Here is a 17,536-nt window from a genome sequence, read left to right on the forward strand (position 1 = left end):
AGCTAATTTCAGAATTATGGAGACAGAAGAGTATTTTTTCTTTCTCCTTAAGATTCTATTTTGGTTTAAATTTCACTACTGGCAGTAATTCCAGCTTAGAATCCACTAACTTACACAAAATTGGGGGTATGTGAAGATACTCTAGAGAAATTAAACATCTGGAGAAACAGACCATGGGCTTCAGATCCTCAGAGGCAAAGGTGGGGAACACAATAGGCTGACGAACATCAGAAACAGCTTACGGAGAATGGCACTAGCTCCAGCCTCTCCTCATTGTCCTCACAGAGAGCCTAGCTAATGCCACCATGGTTAGGTGACTCTCTACATCAAGTGGGTCAGCAGATGCACAGAAGGATGCTACCAGAGGGGACAGTGGGTGATGCTACTCAAGGGAGACTGAGAGTAGGTGGTTGAGAAGCCCAGCCTGCTAGGACCACCTCTCCTTATTTTTCACAAACCTCGGAATATTCAACAAGTTAAACCTTGAAGTATAACCCAGCATCATCAGATATAGAGGCAAGGAAGCCCTGCCCCAGACAGCCAGAGAAGGAAAAGGCTCTCATTGAGTTTCCTGTCATCTCCTTCCAAGCATTCTGACTCCCCTCACGAAAGCAAAAAAGAACTGAAAGGCATGGGGGTGGTGAATAAATCTGCGGGAAGGCAAGACCCTCTCTGCCTGAGTATGTTTCAGCTCTGCCAAGACCAAGATGTCGGAGGCGAAGTGAAAACATCAATGCTGTGAATGAGTCTTGTTTGAAAGCTTGCCCCTCTTTAGGCTCAGCGCTGGAAGTGGCAGAGAAAAAAGCCTCCACTGACTCAGATCTCTGTAGCATCCCTGTATCCTCAAGTTCAAAGCCCTGAGGGAAACTGGAGGGGCAGATGGGAGCAGCCAGAAAAAGAGACAACTTTTAAAGCAATTTTTTTGTAAGTCGTTGGTCAAAATTAAGTTCAAAGGGGGGAAAAAGTAATTTCCCTAAAATATACATGTGAGGCCAGACAGAGCCAGCTAGAAATTCTACAGAGAGCAGAACTTAACAGAGGCCAGCAGAGTTAATTGTCTATGAGGTCCCCCTTGCTCTATCTTAGTGTGTGTGTGTGTGTGTGTGTGTGTGTGTGTGTGTGTGTGTGTGTGTGTGTACAGTCTACAGGAGGCTCACAGGTGTCTCTTTTACTAAATGTAGTCAGTATGCTTGCAGAAAGAGCCAGGCCCCAGGCACACCTGCAGACCACCGCTTTAAGGCCAGAGCAAACAGGACAGTCCACTACCGATGAGGGCCAGCTGCACAGACCGATAGGCTAATGTCCTCTTCATGTCCTTCCCTTTATGCCTCTGGCTGAGTTCTTCTAATCTGAACAGATGCAGTGATAGCTAAAGGCTCCGGGGAGTGTTCCACGCTAGTCTGAACAGACAGTGACATTCACTTTCCAGCCCAGCATCTCCGTGTCAGAGACCCCTGGAAACTCAAGCAATCCTCTGCCTGCCATTCTCTCAGCTGCCAGGAAGAAGGAAGCATCCACCATCTGCTGGGAGGAGCTGCATACAGGGCAAATGGAATGCCTTCGCTTCTTACCAGGGCACAGGCCACCTTGGCACACTCTCCTGTCTGGCAGATCACTTGGCCCTGGTCACACATGCAGAACTCACAGGCTGAGTCCTTCCACATTTCATCCTGGTACCGCAGGAGGCCACCAGATGAGCAGCTTCTGTCAGGAGACACACATTCCTCACAGCACTGCCCATGATGTCGGGCTCTGCTCTGACCCTGGAGAAGCAGAGATTAGTGAGGGAAGAGCAGTCCTAGGAGAGGATACGAGCACCACAGTCAACAAGTGGCAGAGAGACACAGAACACTGGCCATGTGTAATGCAAGCCCTCCTGGCCGGGGGGGGGGGGGGGGGGGGGGGGGGGGGGGAGGCAGTTCTCTACCTCAGCTCTCCTGCTGGGAGGCAGGCCATTTATATCTTTATACAACATTCCACGTTCTCCAAAGCATTTGATTCTATCAAAGGACACAGTAGACTAAGAAGTGCACTTCTTAAATGGTACAATATCAAGCTTAGAAGAGTGAGTCACATGCTTTCAAATACCTTTGCACATCTCACTGGAGGGCAGGCCTGTTTGTGACACCTGACCTGTCCCTGGTCACACATACACAGGGTACAGGCATCTTCTTTCCACTGTTCACCATGCTGAGAGAGAGGGGGGAAAAGGAGGTGTCACATCAAATGCCACACACATCACATAAAAGCTCAGGCACTTTCTCATTACCTTTTTTCATGCAGCAACATTGAACACATTTTTGAGAAGCAAAATTACTTATGTAAAAATGGCCTCTAAAAGAAAAGACAACGAATTTTCAAATATATTTGCATTTGAATTGCATGGATATAGGGTTACTGCTATATCAAGCACTCAGACGACCTGGGATTCGGAGGTGAATTAGAAAACCCTATTGGTTGACTCCTTTGTGGACATTCTTTAGGTCTTCTTTGCCCCAAGGGTATAGGAGTTTTTCCAGGTTTGCTCAAACACTTGAGGTCAAAGAATTTACTCTCCAACCATGTCTAAAGTCATCTAAGAAACATCCGGGAGACGTGATTAAGGCAAACACCCATGTGAAGGTAACACTCAGACCTGCACTGATCATTCCAGCACACCCCTCCCTACTGGGACATCTTGTTCTCTCAAACAAATAGTATCATTTTGGTTACTTTTACTGGGGCTTTTCTGGTAATTGCAGCCAAGTAGATTCAAATATTTTCACAGCCTATCTCTTGGAAAAAAAAAACCAACTTAGTAGAAACCTGTCCAATAAAAATATCAAATGAGACCACTGTGCCAAATGGGACATACACAGCACAGATGAAAGTGTTTCCCACAGGTGGAAAAATAGCTGAGTGACTGGGAGCACTGGTTGCTCTTGTGGAAGACCTGGGTTTGGGTCCTAGAATTCATATAGGAGATCACAAGTACAGGTTACTCCAGCTTCAGGGATCTAACACCCTTCAGGATTTCAAAAACACCAGGTATGCACATGGTGCACACATACAGACACATACAAGTTCACATACAGGCACGCACGTACATGCATTCACACGCATGCGCGCGCACGCGTGCGTGCGCACACACACACACACACACACACACACACTCTCTCACACACATACACACACACATACACACTCACACACACACTCACACACACACACACATACACACACATACACACACATACACACACACTCACACACACAGACACTCACACACACACATACACACATACACACTCACACACACACACTCACACACACTCTTTCTCACACACACATACACTCACACACACACTCACACACACACACACACTCACATACTCTCTCACACACACACACACACACACACACACACACACATCTTAATCTGAAAGTTTCTTTCCTAACTAGTTATTTCATTCAGATTTTAAGAGAACCACCTAGAATTAGTGAGACTCTGATTCCAGATTCCCCACTGATTGCCACAATCCCAGTTTCTACTTAGCTTTCCTTAGAGTGGTAAGAATGAAAATAAACTGGATTTCTTGTGCTTATGTTTACTGCTTCAGAATGATGTGACTGTTGGTTGTATCATATATATGTATACATACATAACTTGAACACTCCTAGGACAGAGCATTTTTCATTCACCTAATTTTCTGAAGTCCTTTACATCTTAAACCTACTACAGGTTAGGTATGGTTGTCTTGACTGTTTTGATAGTACCGCTGAGTTTGCAGTTTACTCCACTTTCAGACTCTCAATGGTCTGGGCTGTCTACTCTGCCATTCCCGTGTTTCTTCCCAGTGTAAAATAGGGTGAGGCTGTCCCCACATAACAGTGCATAAAACCCAGTGAAAGAGCCAGCCAGCCCCAGAGCCTTGACACTCAGCATAAACAGTCAGTGACCAATCATCGCCCCTTTCCTCATCTGTGTGCGTGTGAACAGTAAGTTTTCCCAAGGTTCATGAACTAGAGTTCTGTCTGCCAGCACATTCTTTCATATTTATAATCCCTTTCGGCTTAATTTTGTTCATAAAGGCTTTTCATGTACTGAAGGGAAAAAAAAGTCACTTGTTTACTGAGTTACTAATCCTGGCAACGAGTCAGACATGAGGGCTGGGGGGTTCCGTGGTTGGGAGGCATGGGATAGGAGCGTAAAGAGCCTAAGTCAGGACACACATGGGCAACATGCGGCGGTTACCTCGTATACTTGGCCAGCTGTAGAGCAGGATCTCGCCGAACACTGAGAGCAGCACTTCCCAGGAACTCGGACGACAATTTCATCCTTGACACCCAGAGAGGGACAATCCATCAAAAGAAAGCATTAATTCACATCAGTGGGGAAATCTAACCCACAGCCATCTCAGCCACATGCTACAAGCATGTAGAACGTGTGACATGTAGCACATGTAGAACAGCACATCCCGACATTGAGCATTCACTCAGTGCAAGGCTCTGGTACACGGCAGCCTCCCCAAGATCGGTGTGAACCTTAGAAAGTGTGTGCATGTCCTGTCTTCTACTAAAAATATCGAAGACAAGTGACTATAAAAATAAAACAATGTGTCTTCGCCAGGCATATCCTATGTCCTGTCATGACTCTCTGAGGTAGGCGGTCTTATTCTTGCCTTAAATGAGAACACTAACAATAGGCAGGGTGTGTAACTTGCCTAAGGTTATGTGGCTGACTGCTCATGTTAAATGATTGAAATAAAACTTCAGAGTCCTAATCATATTAACACTTAAGATTATGTGCACGTCCTGACTCACATCTAAACTCAAAGGCAAAGGGATCCCTTTCCTAGATCAGCTGTTTCACTATGTGTCTGCATCTTGATTTAAGCCATATGTTAGAGATGTCTTTAAAACGAGCAAAAGTCAATCATCCTTTAGAAATCTGGGAATAGGAACTGTTGAGATTTTACACCTGGAGAACCACCCTCAACTGCCTTTTCTCTCTGTCTTCATCTCTACTACTACCACCAGGACCCCAGAAAAGTCAGGCACTCATCTCTATTGTCATAGCAAAAGTATCCTCCTAGATGACACAGAGTCAGCTTCCCTTTCATCCCACAGCCTTCTTCAATATCTGGAGGGAGAATTATTTAGAAGGGAGACAAGGATGAGAACAAACTAAGATTCCCTGACTGAGAAGTGGCAGTTACTACATAGAAGTCAGAACCTTCCAAAACAGTCACCCCACTTTCTCTTAGGAAAAGGAGAAATAGATTTTACCCTCATAGTTACTCTGGTTTTCCTTCTGGAAGAATAAGAAAGCCAGCATACCTGAGATGGAAGGGACAGGTGTCCTATGATGTCAACTTTTCATAAAAAGTGGCAGTAATACACCTCCAATCATTTATCACCATTACACATTGCCATTCAAGTTTCTGTATTACTATCTGATAGGCTTGCTGCAAATGCCTAAACCACTGGAACTAAAGCAGCAGCTGTTTGTTTGTTTGTTTGTTTGTTTGTTTTGTGGAGATACCTTCTTATTTCATACATAAAGTATTATGACCATTGATGTTCAACAGAATACGTGAAGACTGAATAGGCCCTGAGAAAACTGATGGTTTCTTGATTTCAGAATTCCTCAAAAAAAAATTTGATTGACAAAGTGAAGTAGAGGCATATATCACCACACTACCCAGTAACTTCACTATAGTTAACAAATAAATGAACTAAACCATGCTCAGTCTTGTCCTAAGTAGGCAGACTCAGTGTTAAGTCTTCTGTAAAGACTTATTCGTGTGTGTGTGTGTCTGTCTGTCTGTCTGTCTGTGTGTCTGTAAGTATGTGCACATGTGTGTGGTGAATCACCAGAGACACCAGAACTGGACCTCACATCTCCCAGATTTACATGGGTGCTGAGACGAAAACGCAGGTCCTCTGCAAAAGCTGGAAGTGTTCTTAATCATGTGCCATCTCCCCAGCTCCATCAGTGATCTTAACCAACATGGGGTAAGCATAACCACTACACAGACTAACACTATACTTTCAGACACTCCTTTCAAATGCATGATCTAACTTAGCCCAGTACAGTATGGACTACGAACCATATTCATCTTACCACCTATTTTTAAAATAAAGTTTTATTGGATTATGGCCACGGATCCAGATACCTATATATGATCTATCTTCTTGATGCTACGATGGCAGAGCTCAGTAGCAATTTTAACTGTACAGCACACAAAGCTGACACTCAATCCCTTCGCAGAAAGATGTGTGCCCTAGATCTAATATAGTATCTTCCATAATTGCAAAAATTTAGTACTAGAAAATATGGTGAATGAGCTTACATTTGGGGAGGTAGAGTTACCAGGAAGACTATATTGGATTATGGTTGCCCTTAAATAAAGACTCTTGTGATAATGAAGTTTATGGTGCATTGTGTTTGAGAGCTCTTGCCATAATATCTATCACAGTACATTGAAGAATATCAGAGTGATGCCGCCACAAATAAAGTAGAACTGACAGCCATCTTCCCATCATTGCCAGGAATTACTGACAATAAGACATTGTGTGGCCTTCTCTTGCTGTTTAAGTAGAAGCACAAATAGGAGTCACCATCTCCTCCCAACGCCAGCCTTTCTGGATCAGAGCTTGGTCCTCATAAACTGCGATGTGAGGCAGGTAGTGGCAGCCTCAGCTTCTCAGTCTTTCCTGTCTTTCTTTCTACACCCTAGTCAGAGCCCATAATGTCAACAATACAATATAATGGGGAGGGTTGCTAAGGGGATCACAGAAAGTGATTAAGAAGCTGGGTGGCTAAACATTAAAGCCACAGTCAGGGAAATGGAAGAGGCCCTTTGAACGGCAGGGCAAACCAGAGGCAATGGTTTTTACTCTTGTGTTCAGAATGTGAGTAGACCAGGGAGCAGAAGTGGGAAAGACCTTTTCTCAGTACAGCACAGCCACACCAATGAAAGCAGATCAGAGCCCTGAGCACCTGGCCACACACTCATAGGGATGGAGCAGAGGGCAGGCCACTATCGTGGCAGCATTTAGTCAGTAAATAAGAAAAGATTTTTCTTGATCAAGGATGAAAGAAGGATGTGGGAGCAAACACCAAAGAATAGATGATACAAAAGGAAAATAACTCCTACTCATTCTGAAGCCAACTCTGTTTACTGAGAGCTGAGCACTTTTTAAGACAATCAAAGAAGAACTGTGAAAATGTATTAAGTTTTAATTGACTCTGCAGCAAGACCCAAAGAAACAAACTCCGAGATGGTTTCTCTTGCTTCTTTGTTTCTTTTCTTCCATTTCCTTTTTCTTGAGATATGACCCTGGGCTTCATTTATACTGAGAATGATGCCTGTGACTGAACTATACACCCCTTACAGTAGTTCTGATGAAGAGTGGGTAGTGAGGCAGGGTAAGGAAGTAGAGAGTGTAGTCTAATGGTTATAAACAAGAGAAGAAGGCCTTTGTTTCTCTGTTCTCTCATCTCTGCATCTTCAGTCCTGGACATGGTAAATATCAACGTAAGAGGTTCTCCTCCGAGCTGAAGGGAGAGACCAAGTACTGAATGGGAAGATGACTGATATTAAGTAGAGCAACCTTAGAGTCATAGATATTTGTAGAGAAAGGAAACTTGAAGTAGAAGTGATTTACTAACACCAAACTTGGAAAAAAAATCCAGAACACTGAGATACAGTGGGAGAGGGCTCTATATTGAAAGTGAAACATAAGATACATGTAAGGCTTCATTCAGATTGACCACAGTCAGCCATCTTGGTTATTTCCACCAACCTGCTTTCCAGATGAACCTGGCATACATTCCAAGCCCCATTAGAGAACATCATCCAATGTGCCAAGCACTGATATCTGATACATTGCTAGGTTTTGGGAAAGACTACACACATTCTTATGTGGCCCATAATCATTTAGGTTCACAAGCAAATGACTTCATCCTGTCTCAGAATGTAGGAATACACCTCCCTTGCTGAAATCCAAGATACATTCAGTCTCTAAGTCCTCAGTGAACTCCACTTTGTGTGATCAGGGACCTGTCTCTTCATTTTCCATTGCCCAGAGCCTTGTATCTGTGGCAGATGGCTCTCATACATGCGGAATGTGTTTTTACAAACAGTATTTCACCTAGAAATGTCCTGGAAGATGTTTGAATTATAAGGGTTTAAAAACATTCCACAAGAATACATCATGGCAACACTAGCTGTAAATTACAAAATAGAAATGAGCACCATACAAGATATATATCTATATCTATATCTATATCTATATCTATATCTATATCTATATCTATATCTATATCTATATCTATCTGTCTGTCTGTCTGTCTGTCTATCTATCTATCTATCTATCTATATATATATATCATATCATCTTGATCCTAGGGTGAGGGAAGAGGGGGTGTTGAAGCAAGAGATGCTTCCCCTAAGACTCCCTCTCAAACAAAGTCCCAAACATGAGACAAGGTAGTTATGTACACATTTAGAAAAAGTGAAGCACAGGAAAATGATTGTATGTTTTGTAACAAGGGTCAAAGCAGGAGAAAACACTTAGGCTTCTCTGTGACAAGGTAGCCCAAAATTCAGTGGGAATGAGTCTACAGCTCACTAAATTCTAGATTCCAAATCGTCTCTTATGTAGTAAACAAGAAAATATATTCCCAAGTATGTGAAAACTCAGAGAACATACAAAGAACGTCTCCTGAAAAAAACACCCAAAGATGACGTTCAAATGCCTTAGATTAATCAATAGTGTGAGAAGTCAGCGGAGTTCAAGGCTCAGTGATGGGGTCGCTGCTGAGGATACCTGGCCCTGCAGCACATTTACTGATTGAATATCAGCAGGAATACATCTCATCAAACTGCACAGATCACTTTACTGAGTGATGATACAGGTGATGGGGTTGTGTGATAAGTTTCTGCCCAAAAGGTGAGCCCAAGCCATCCAGTTGGAATTCATGATTTCATCAAAGTAATAACTACTGCTCATTTGAACACACAGAACAGAAACATCTCTGTTCACCATGGATAGTCACCAACTTTTAGAAGGTAATCATAAGCACCAAATAAGCAAGAATCTCTATTTGTCTATCAGGAGTGGAATAAATTCGCAAAGAAAGAAATTGAGCACCAGGGATTATTTTCATTCTGCTTCCTGCTCTTGCTAGCTTTCCTCAATTAGTGAAACAACTCCTCTTATAATGAAAACAAAAGAAAACAAATGAACAAATAAACCCCCTACGTCATCGGACTACTTAAGATGGGTTCAAATGTTTCAGAGCTCATCTTTGGAAAATGGGTTTCTGGTGACAAACTCGCATTGTTTTTCTTACATTCCATGGACAAACACATATAAAGTCACACTTGATCATACCTGCTTATGTTAGCACCCATTGCTGCTGTGATCACTATCCTAAATCAGGATTGGTGCTGTGAGACAGTGATATAGAACGGCTTGAGGTAAGAAGTGCTGGCCAGCCTACCTAGGACAAATTACTTACCCCCGCCATGCTTCTGTTTCTTTGAATACGAAATGAAGAAGGTAAAGAACTGGTACATATCAAACACCTAAAAAGTGGTGGTGGTGGTGGTGGTGGTGGTGGTGGTGGTGGTGGTGGTGGTGGTGGTGGTGACGGTGGTGGTGGTGATGGTGGTGGTGGTGGTAGTGGTATTGGCAGTTGTGACGGTATTGGTGGGATTAGGTGTTACATCAACAACAATAATTCTATGGGACTCCTCTGTATTATTTCAGCAGTTAATATTTCAGAGATACTAAATGGTTCTAAGTGATCTGAGATAGAAAGATAGATAGATAGATAGATAGATAGATAGATAGATAGATAGATAGATAGATAGATAGATGATAGACAGACAGACAGGCAGGCAGGCAGACAGACAGACAGACATGGCAAAAATGACAAGGATACAAAATTGACTGAGATCATTTACTTATCAATTAGTCCTCAGGTTTCATACTGAATCTCACCTTTTTCCGTTGATTACAGACATGGGTGCAAACAATGAGTGACTACCATGACTGAAGCAGAAGCATGTGCCTATTCTCTTCAATATGAGAAATAGTGCTTCTAATGATACCAGTGTCTGTCTGAACCTCAAATCCAAGGTGGCGATTTTACAGTTTAAAGCAGAAGATTCTCAATGGGTCTCCATTTCTCTACCTCCTTTATTGTAGCGTTAGAAAATTGTGAAGCTACCCACATCACACAGGGAGGATAAACTGCCATAGGTGTTAACATGCTCCGCCCAACACAAAAGCCCTACCCAACATGACATAAGTGAAGCAAGGTCCCATGCAGTTCCAACAAGGCACTTCCTAGTGATCTGAAGTTAGGATAAGATGTGGTGGTGAATTGAGAGCTGAGGCAGGAGCACAGAAGTTGGCATAGTGTGAGCAATACAATCGAGTCTTTCAATTAGATACATTTCCCTTGATTTGGCATTTAGCATTTCATGGCTAATTGCCTTTTGTCTGTCTTTAAAAAATGTTGCCCAATTGTCACGATATGCCATGTTATTGATTTTGTTTTATTTGACACAAAGCACTTCTGTATAGCAACTAAATCTTGGTTTGCAGCTTTTCCTTGGATCAAAAATGAAACTATTTTTTCACTGGAGGCAAAACTCCTCTCACAGTTATCTGTCAATTTTCACAGCACATCCTTTGGAATCTCTGGAAGAGAAGACACTATAGAACACTGCCTGTGCCATGGATACTTGGGAAGAGAAGACACTATAGAACACTGCCTGTGCCACGGATACTTGGGAAGAGAAGACACTATAGAACACTGCCTGTGCCACGGATACGTGGGAAGAGAAGACACTATAGAACACTGCCTGTGCCACGGATACTTGCAATGCAGTCTTTCCTTCAGATCTGTGCGAACTGCCTAACAGTCTAAAAATTGGATCAATGTTAAATGATCCCACTACCCGTGGATACCCTCTCAGAAAACACTCGGAGAACTTGAATCATTGTCCTATAGAAATCAAATTGTGTGCATCTGGACAATTCACATTCAAAGACATGCCTGTGCCTTTAAAAAGTAGACTACACCTATACATGAGAGAAAAGTAAGAAACCTCATCTCTTTACTGAGTTTTCCAGATGTTTAGTCTGACATTTTGCGGGGGGGGGGGGGGGGGGGGGGAAACATCTGCATTTCAAGCTGGAGGCTTCCTTATGTGTAGCCCTAAGGCTTAATCTCATTGTGCAACAATTTGGCTAAATGGTGGGTAATTAGACCTATCTGTATCTTCTAAGGAAGAGAAGAAGAAAAAGAAAAAAAGAAGACATCTTTGAGGCTGTCTCTGAAAACGTCAAGAAAACGAAACAGCCTGGCTTCAGGGGTTGAGTGTTTCCTGGAGTGGGGGCCTAACAATATCTCAAAAAACACAAAAAAACAAAAACAAAACAAAACAAAAAAAACCTCTCCAAATTCTTCAGCAGTCAGCTCCCTGTGAAAAGTCTACTCTGAGGGTGTCTTCCTTACCTGGTTACAAAACAGAGGTTGACACTGAGCTGCAAAGCACTGGGTGAGCCCATTTCTGCAGACACACTTGGCACAGTGACTCAGGTGCCAATCCTCTCCATCTTGAAACACGTGGCCGTCATAGGAACAGGCTTCTGGAAGGTCAAAGGCGTAGCATTGGAGAAGGATATGCGTGTGTGGGCCTCAGAGGTAACTGTGTGTACAGACCTGGCTAAGGGGCACCCAAGGGTGCTGAGGAATGGAGATGGCCTTGATTTCACATTCTGCAGTTGTTACTTTGCCATCACCAGTGAAGGCAGCTAGGGTTTGCAGGTTCAGCCTATGTATGATCCCATCTCCTGCTGGCTTCCCAAGCTCTCAGCTGCCTGCCCCCTCCCCCAGTCCCTTTCACCTCCTCAGGAAACTTGGTTCCAGGAGGGTGGGTTTGTTCATGTGTTCTATGCACCATATCCCAGGGGAAGTTACAGGGAGCCTGGGAGTGTCTCTTCTCACCCTTTGAGTATTCTGACTCACAGGAGCAGATAGAAAATACAGAATTCTTCACATACAGAGAGACCATAGATGCAAAGGAAGAACTTCCTTTACTTTTTTGAACAGGAAATGTGTTTTCACCAGTTAGGCAGCTGCTCCTAAATGATGTGCTGATCTCCTGAGGTAAAGGGCCTTTAATATGCCTTTCGCACAAAAGACCAATGAAAAATGCCTAAGATCTATGAAAGAATCCCAGAAACTGAGGCATCACATGCCCCGTGCTGTCTCCACTTGGCTGCTCGTGGATTTTCATATTGAGGGTTATTTTGCTCAAAGCAGTTGACCATGCTCATATCGGCTGGCTGGGGAGTTCTGAAATGCATAAGGCAAGCATTCTAATTCCATGTTTTCATGGGCATACTTTTAAATCTGTGGTATCTCTATAAAAAAAAGCTCTGCAGAGGTGGAGTAACTATGGATTGGAAAGAAATGAGGGGGGCTATTTTGAAAGGGAAAAGATGGGAGCATGGGTTCCAATTGACATGAATAAAAGTATTCTAATCATTACATGTTATCAGAGAGCATGATGGGGTGCTGATAATTCCTACTTCTAATAAAGGCCATACTAATAGCTATCAAACTGCAACAGGACTTGTGTCTCTAGAACGTAATGAAATGGATGCATTTGGTTCAAAGGACTAATCTAGAAGCATGCTCTTGGCTTGCTGAGAGAAAGCCAGGTGCCTCAGCTTATAGCAGGAGTAATCTGTTCAGTGATATTGCAGGAAACACAAATGAAAGACATCCATCCCACCCCACCCCCTGCCACTGCTGTGCTTGTCTTAGGGAAAAATATTACATCATCCCAAAAACCAGCAGACTGATCAGCAGTAGCAATACAATACAGAGAATAGAGCTGCTATTTCTGTCTATCATGGGAGAAACGGTAATCTTGGCCTGATGAAGTCAAATCAAAGAACTATTTCCCTGCTTCTTCCCTCTCAGAGTATGGAAGTGTAGAGGAATTCAGCTGGCCAAGGCAAAACATACAAATGAGAGACAGCAGAATCCCACATTTGCAATGTGATTTCATGATCTGTGCAGGCCACACCTTGGTTCAAATAGGAAGGGATTCCAGAATCTTTGATCCACACTAAACAAGGAAGATGAGAGTAGAGGTGTCACCTGCAACCTCAAAAGCAGAGAGAGTCCCTGCCCACCAGCTCATACTCACTCCCAGTGCCCACACAGATAGGGCAGCAGTGTCCTTCAGCAAGGAATTTCAGCTCCTGGGGCCCACATGACAGTGGGGTACATTGTTGGTGCGAGCATCTCACCTCTCCATGGGTGCAAGAGCACACAGTACATGGAGCCGAAGCCCACTCTGTGCCATGCTGTAAGTAAAGTAGAAAAAAAGAAAGTTAGGGACAGACCCCAGACTTCTGACAGCGCAACAGAAACAACCTTCTCTTGTAAAGCATGAGAGCTTGGAAAAGATGGGAAAAGACTGAACTGGCAAGGTTTTAATAGAGATTGCAGTCTATGGCAGAGACCAATTTAAAGATATATTTTCTTTTGAATACCTCTGTGGTGGTTTGTATATGCTTGGCCCAGGGAGTGGCACTATTAGAAGGTATGGTCCTGTTCAAGTAGGTGTGGCCTTGTTGGAGTGTGTCACTGTGGGTGTGGGCTTTAAGACCCTTGTCTTAGCTGCCTGGAAGTGGGTATCTGTTAGCAGCCTTCAGATGAAGTTGTAGAACTCTCAGCTCCTCCTGTACCATGCCTGCCTGGATGCTGCCATGTTCTCACTTTGATGATAATGGACTGAACCTCTGAACCTGTAAGCCAGCCCCAATTAAATGTTGTCCTTTATAAGAGTTGCACTGGTCATGGTATCTGTTCACAGCAGTAAAACCCTGAGATAACCTCCAAGATTTTGTTTGAAAGTTTCAGAGAGATGGAAGAAGAAAGCAGATGACACTAATGCCATCATCTTAGTTTCTTTTCCCACTGTCATAAGACTTTGACAAAAGCGACTTATTGTGGTTCACAGGTCAAGTTATAGATTTGCAACAAGGGGGTCAAGGTCACAGAAGCATGAAGCAGTTGGTTATACCATCAAATACACAGTCAGGAGGCAGAAAGGTCCATGCAGGTCACTGCTCAGCCTTCTCCACCTGTATAGTCTAGGAGCCCATCCATGGAACAGTGTCCTGCACAGCTGGTAAGTGTTCCCACCACCATTGATGCAATCAAAGTAAGACTCTACAGTCATGCCCAGATACCTGTCTCTTATTCTAGCTAATTTTAGATTGTCCAGTTCACAATTAATACTATCACATCCATCATTTGAAAAAATGTATGAATCCCTAAGTAAAATGAATACAAATGCATTTTCAGGATTCTTCACAATAGCTCTAACACATATTTTGAGGTGAATGCTCACGATGCTGTTTCTGTTGGCCTCAAACTCCTTGGGTTAAGTAATCTTCTTGCCTCAGTAACCAAGCAGCAGGGGGTGCAAGAGTGGTGCCACCATGCATAGTCTGTCAAGTTATTCTTTTATATGGGAAGCACTGGGTGGAGACTGACTCCATGATCTTTTGAATGCAATGTACACACTTAACTGCCACTGAGCTACACTCCTGGCCCCAAATTCTCTCCCTTCTAATAGCTCTCACTTGGATCTGCTTCCTTCTTTAAAGTGCAATCCTGATTAGTCTACATATTCTCATTCATATTCATAACTATTCTCTCTCTCTCTCTCTCTCTCTCTCTCTCTCTCTCTCTCTCTCCTGACACATACACACCCACTGATCTCACATTCCTAGGAATTATGTAGAAGCGCCAAAGCAGTCCCCTACACAATCTAATTTCTACAAACTGCAGTGCAAAAGATGGCCCTATATATCCACATATATAGAACCTTTTAACCTACTTTATTCTGGGTTATCACAATCTCCATGTTTGGGGCAGTATACAATTTAGGCAGTACCCAAAGTATCTAGTTATCCTCAGATGGATGTGATGCCAAATGAACCAGCATGTCAACATCTATGTGTGCCTTATTAGAGAAACAGCTCCCCCAGCATATAGTTTCAGAATGATCAAATGCGGTACTTCCCAAGGTACATAGTGAAACTAGTTTGATAAATAATTTCCTAAATACTGAACCCTGTCCCCGTTTGCCTCTTTTAAAGCTAGCTATGATGGGTGAGCTTCAACACACATCATATATGGGTTCTTATCAAAGTATCACACATTCTATGCATTCAGTCACTGAAACATAACGTAGCGATTATACCTAGAAGTTGTAAAAGCAATTCTCTGGCTATTTCAAGTTGGCATCTAAAGTAGTTTTCCATCTGAGACACAAAGGAGTTTTATCTTTACTGAACAAGTCAGTACTCCATTACTGTGCAAGCATGGCAAGTGTAATATGGAATTGGGAAAACCCTGGGCTATTTCTATAACAACCTTAGTACTAGGTAGTCATAGTAACCGAGCATGCTGGGTCTCACCTTACTATCATACTACTCTCTTCTCCAGACAGACTTTTAGAGAATGCAGGAGGGCAGTTGTACAGACAAGTGCAGTAGCTGAGCCAAGCATTTCCTGCACTACCCTGTATACTTTCAGGTCTCAGGTTAGTCCTCTATTTTTACCTTGGGAATTGGGTTAGGACAACCTTGCTTCCTTATGTACAAAGGGAATAATGTAATAGTGTTACATCACTAGGAGCTTTAGAAAGGTTCACAAGGTACCATGTCGAACAGGCAGCTAGGGCCCATGTGGGCAAGCAGCAGGGACTCACATGAAAACAGCAGAGTGGTAATGGGTAAATGCCACATAGATGACGCATCCTTTCACATGTGTGAGAAGATGATTCCAGCATTTAATGTGTGGCGTGGGTGGTGATGGCTATTCTAATTAACTCAACAGTGACATCACTTCACAGTGTACACATATATCAACTCATCACAGGTAACATCTGGATAAATTCTAGTCTTGCTTGACAACTAAACCTTTCAAACATTTTATAAATAAAAGAAGGTGTTTCCTCCTTCCCTGCCTTTCCACAGTGAGCCCATGGGTTTCATCTGCTTTTGTTTGTTTACTTATGTTTGTTTGGTTTTGCTTGGTTGTTTAGTAGGCTGTGTGGGGTTTTGTTTTGTTTTGGGTTTTGTTTTTTGTTTGTTTGTTTGTTTGTTTGTTTGTTGGTTAGATGCTTTGCCCTGCTAATTTAACTTTTAAAAAGTTCTCTGAAGAAACTGATCAGTGACATGCAAAACGGCTTCAGTTTATGAATTCCACCTTGTTCTTTGCAGTGAAAGGGTAACCTTTTAGGGAAAAATGTAAAACCACCCACACGGCCACCAAAAGAGAATAATGTTTTCCAAGAATGTGTCTGGAAAGTAGTTATAGCATTATTATAGAAAGGGGAGGAGACATAAAGTATGCATTCAACATAGTTTTCTCCTGTGTAAAAACACTTTTGTATGTGTTATCTGTCTACCTACCTACATGCTCATCTCCCTCATCTGTCACCTCTCCTTCCAACAAAAGAAAATGACAGTCAAGAAACTGTTGACAGTTGTTTCAGGACACTGGCATTACTTATGGATTTTATTTTTGCTTGGTACTTTTATATTAGCCAATTATTCACCTATAGAACACTAACTTTTGTTATAACAAAGCAAATTACTATTTAAAATACCTAATGAATTGTGGGGCAGTGGGCTGTGAGAAGTAGCTGGGTGCTTGGTCGAGCATGAGCTTGGAACTCCCCCCCACCCCCACCACCACCATTATTGAACAGCAGGAGTTCGGCTCTGGTCCCGGGCCCTGGTTATTCTCATTTAGCTTCAGCCCTCCACAACCTCTCCCACAGAGAGGTCTCTGGCCAACAGGAACAAGCCTCAGGCCATAGAGAGATTTACATATTAATGAAGTACTTGAAGGCCAGAGGGTGGGGCCAATTAAGCATTCTTCCCCAGCCCTTCCCCCTCTCTCCCTTCCTATTTAACTCAGGTCTGCCCTGGTTTGGGGGGGGGGGCAGGGGTAGGGATCAGGGAGGGCGCAGGGCGGAGGATGTGCATCCAGATCCATCCACCATCCATCTTGACATTAAAGCCTGTAAAAACCCATGGATTTTCTCATGTCATTGGGGCCTGCGCCGTGAGGAACAGTAGAGAAGGCCTTTAATGAGCCACCATAGCCACAGCCGCCTTGTCTAACTTCAGGCTGGAGGAACCCTCAGCGTTCCCAGCCACTGTCACCATACCTATAATGAATCACTGAATGTAAGTCAAATCCGAATATTATATAAAACAACTCGAAGTGAGAGACTTTACTTCATTAAAAGAACGCTACTCCTCCCACCCCAGGACTAACTAAGTTCTACCTTGCTTTGTTTCTGAGACCAGATGAGATTGAGCACACAGTGTCTTATGGTCATAGACAAAAGGCCATATTTCCAAGTGTCTAGACATTTCAGTTCACTAAAACAAGATCTTGCTTTTTGTTGAAAAAAAAAAAAAAAGT

General features: G+C 43.0%; 1 protein-coding gene across 3 annotated transcripts in view; it reads right to left on the reverse strand.

Annotated features, from left to right (window-relative positions):
- Fras1 (Fraser extracellular matrix complex subunit 1) overlaps positions 1-17,536 on the reverse strand; it is a 400,677-nt gene that overhangs the window by 218,630 nt on the left and 164,511 nt on the right. For all 3 annotated transcript variants that reach the window (XM_076926449.1, XM_076926448.1, XM_076926450.1), the window contains exons 5-9: positions 13,227-13,386; positions 11,522-11,655; positions 4,235-4,318; positions 2,089-2,190; positions 1,572-1,763 (exon numbers count right to left, since the gene is read on the reverse strand). In XM_076926449.1, coding sequence (XP_076782564.1) covers positions 1,572-1,763; positions 2,089-2,190; positions 4,235-4,318; positions 11,522-11,655; positions 13,227-13,386 — 672 coding nt within the window. The remainder of the gene's footprint in view (positions 1-1,571; positions 1,764-2,088; positions 2,191-4,234; positions 4,319-11,521; positions 11,656-13,226; positions 13,387-17,536) is intronic.

This window comes from Arvicanthis niloticus, chromosome 27, assembly GCF_011762505.2.
Source record: "Arvicanthis niloticus isolate mArvNil1 chromosome 27, mArvNil1.pat.X, whole genome shotgun sequence".
Lineage (NCBI taxonomy): Eukaryota > Metazoa > Chordata > Mammalia > Rodentia > Muridae > Arvicanthis > Arvicanthis niloticus.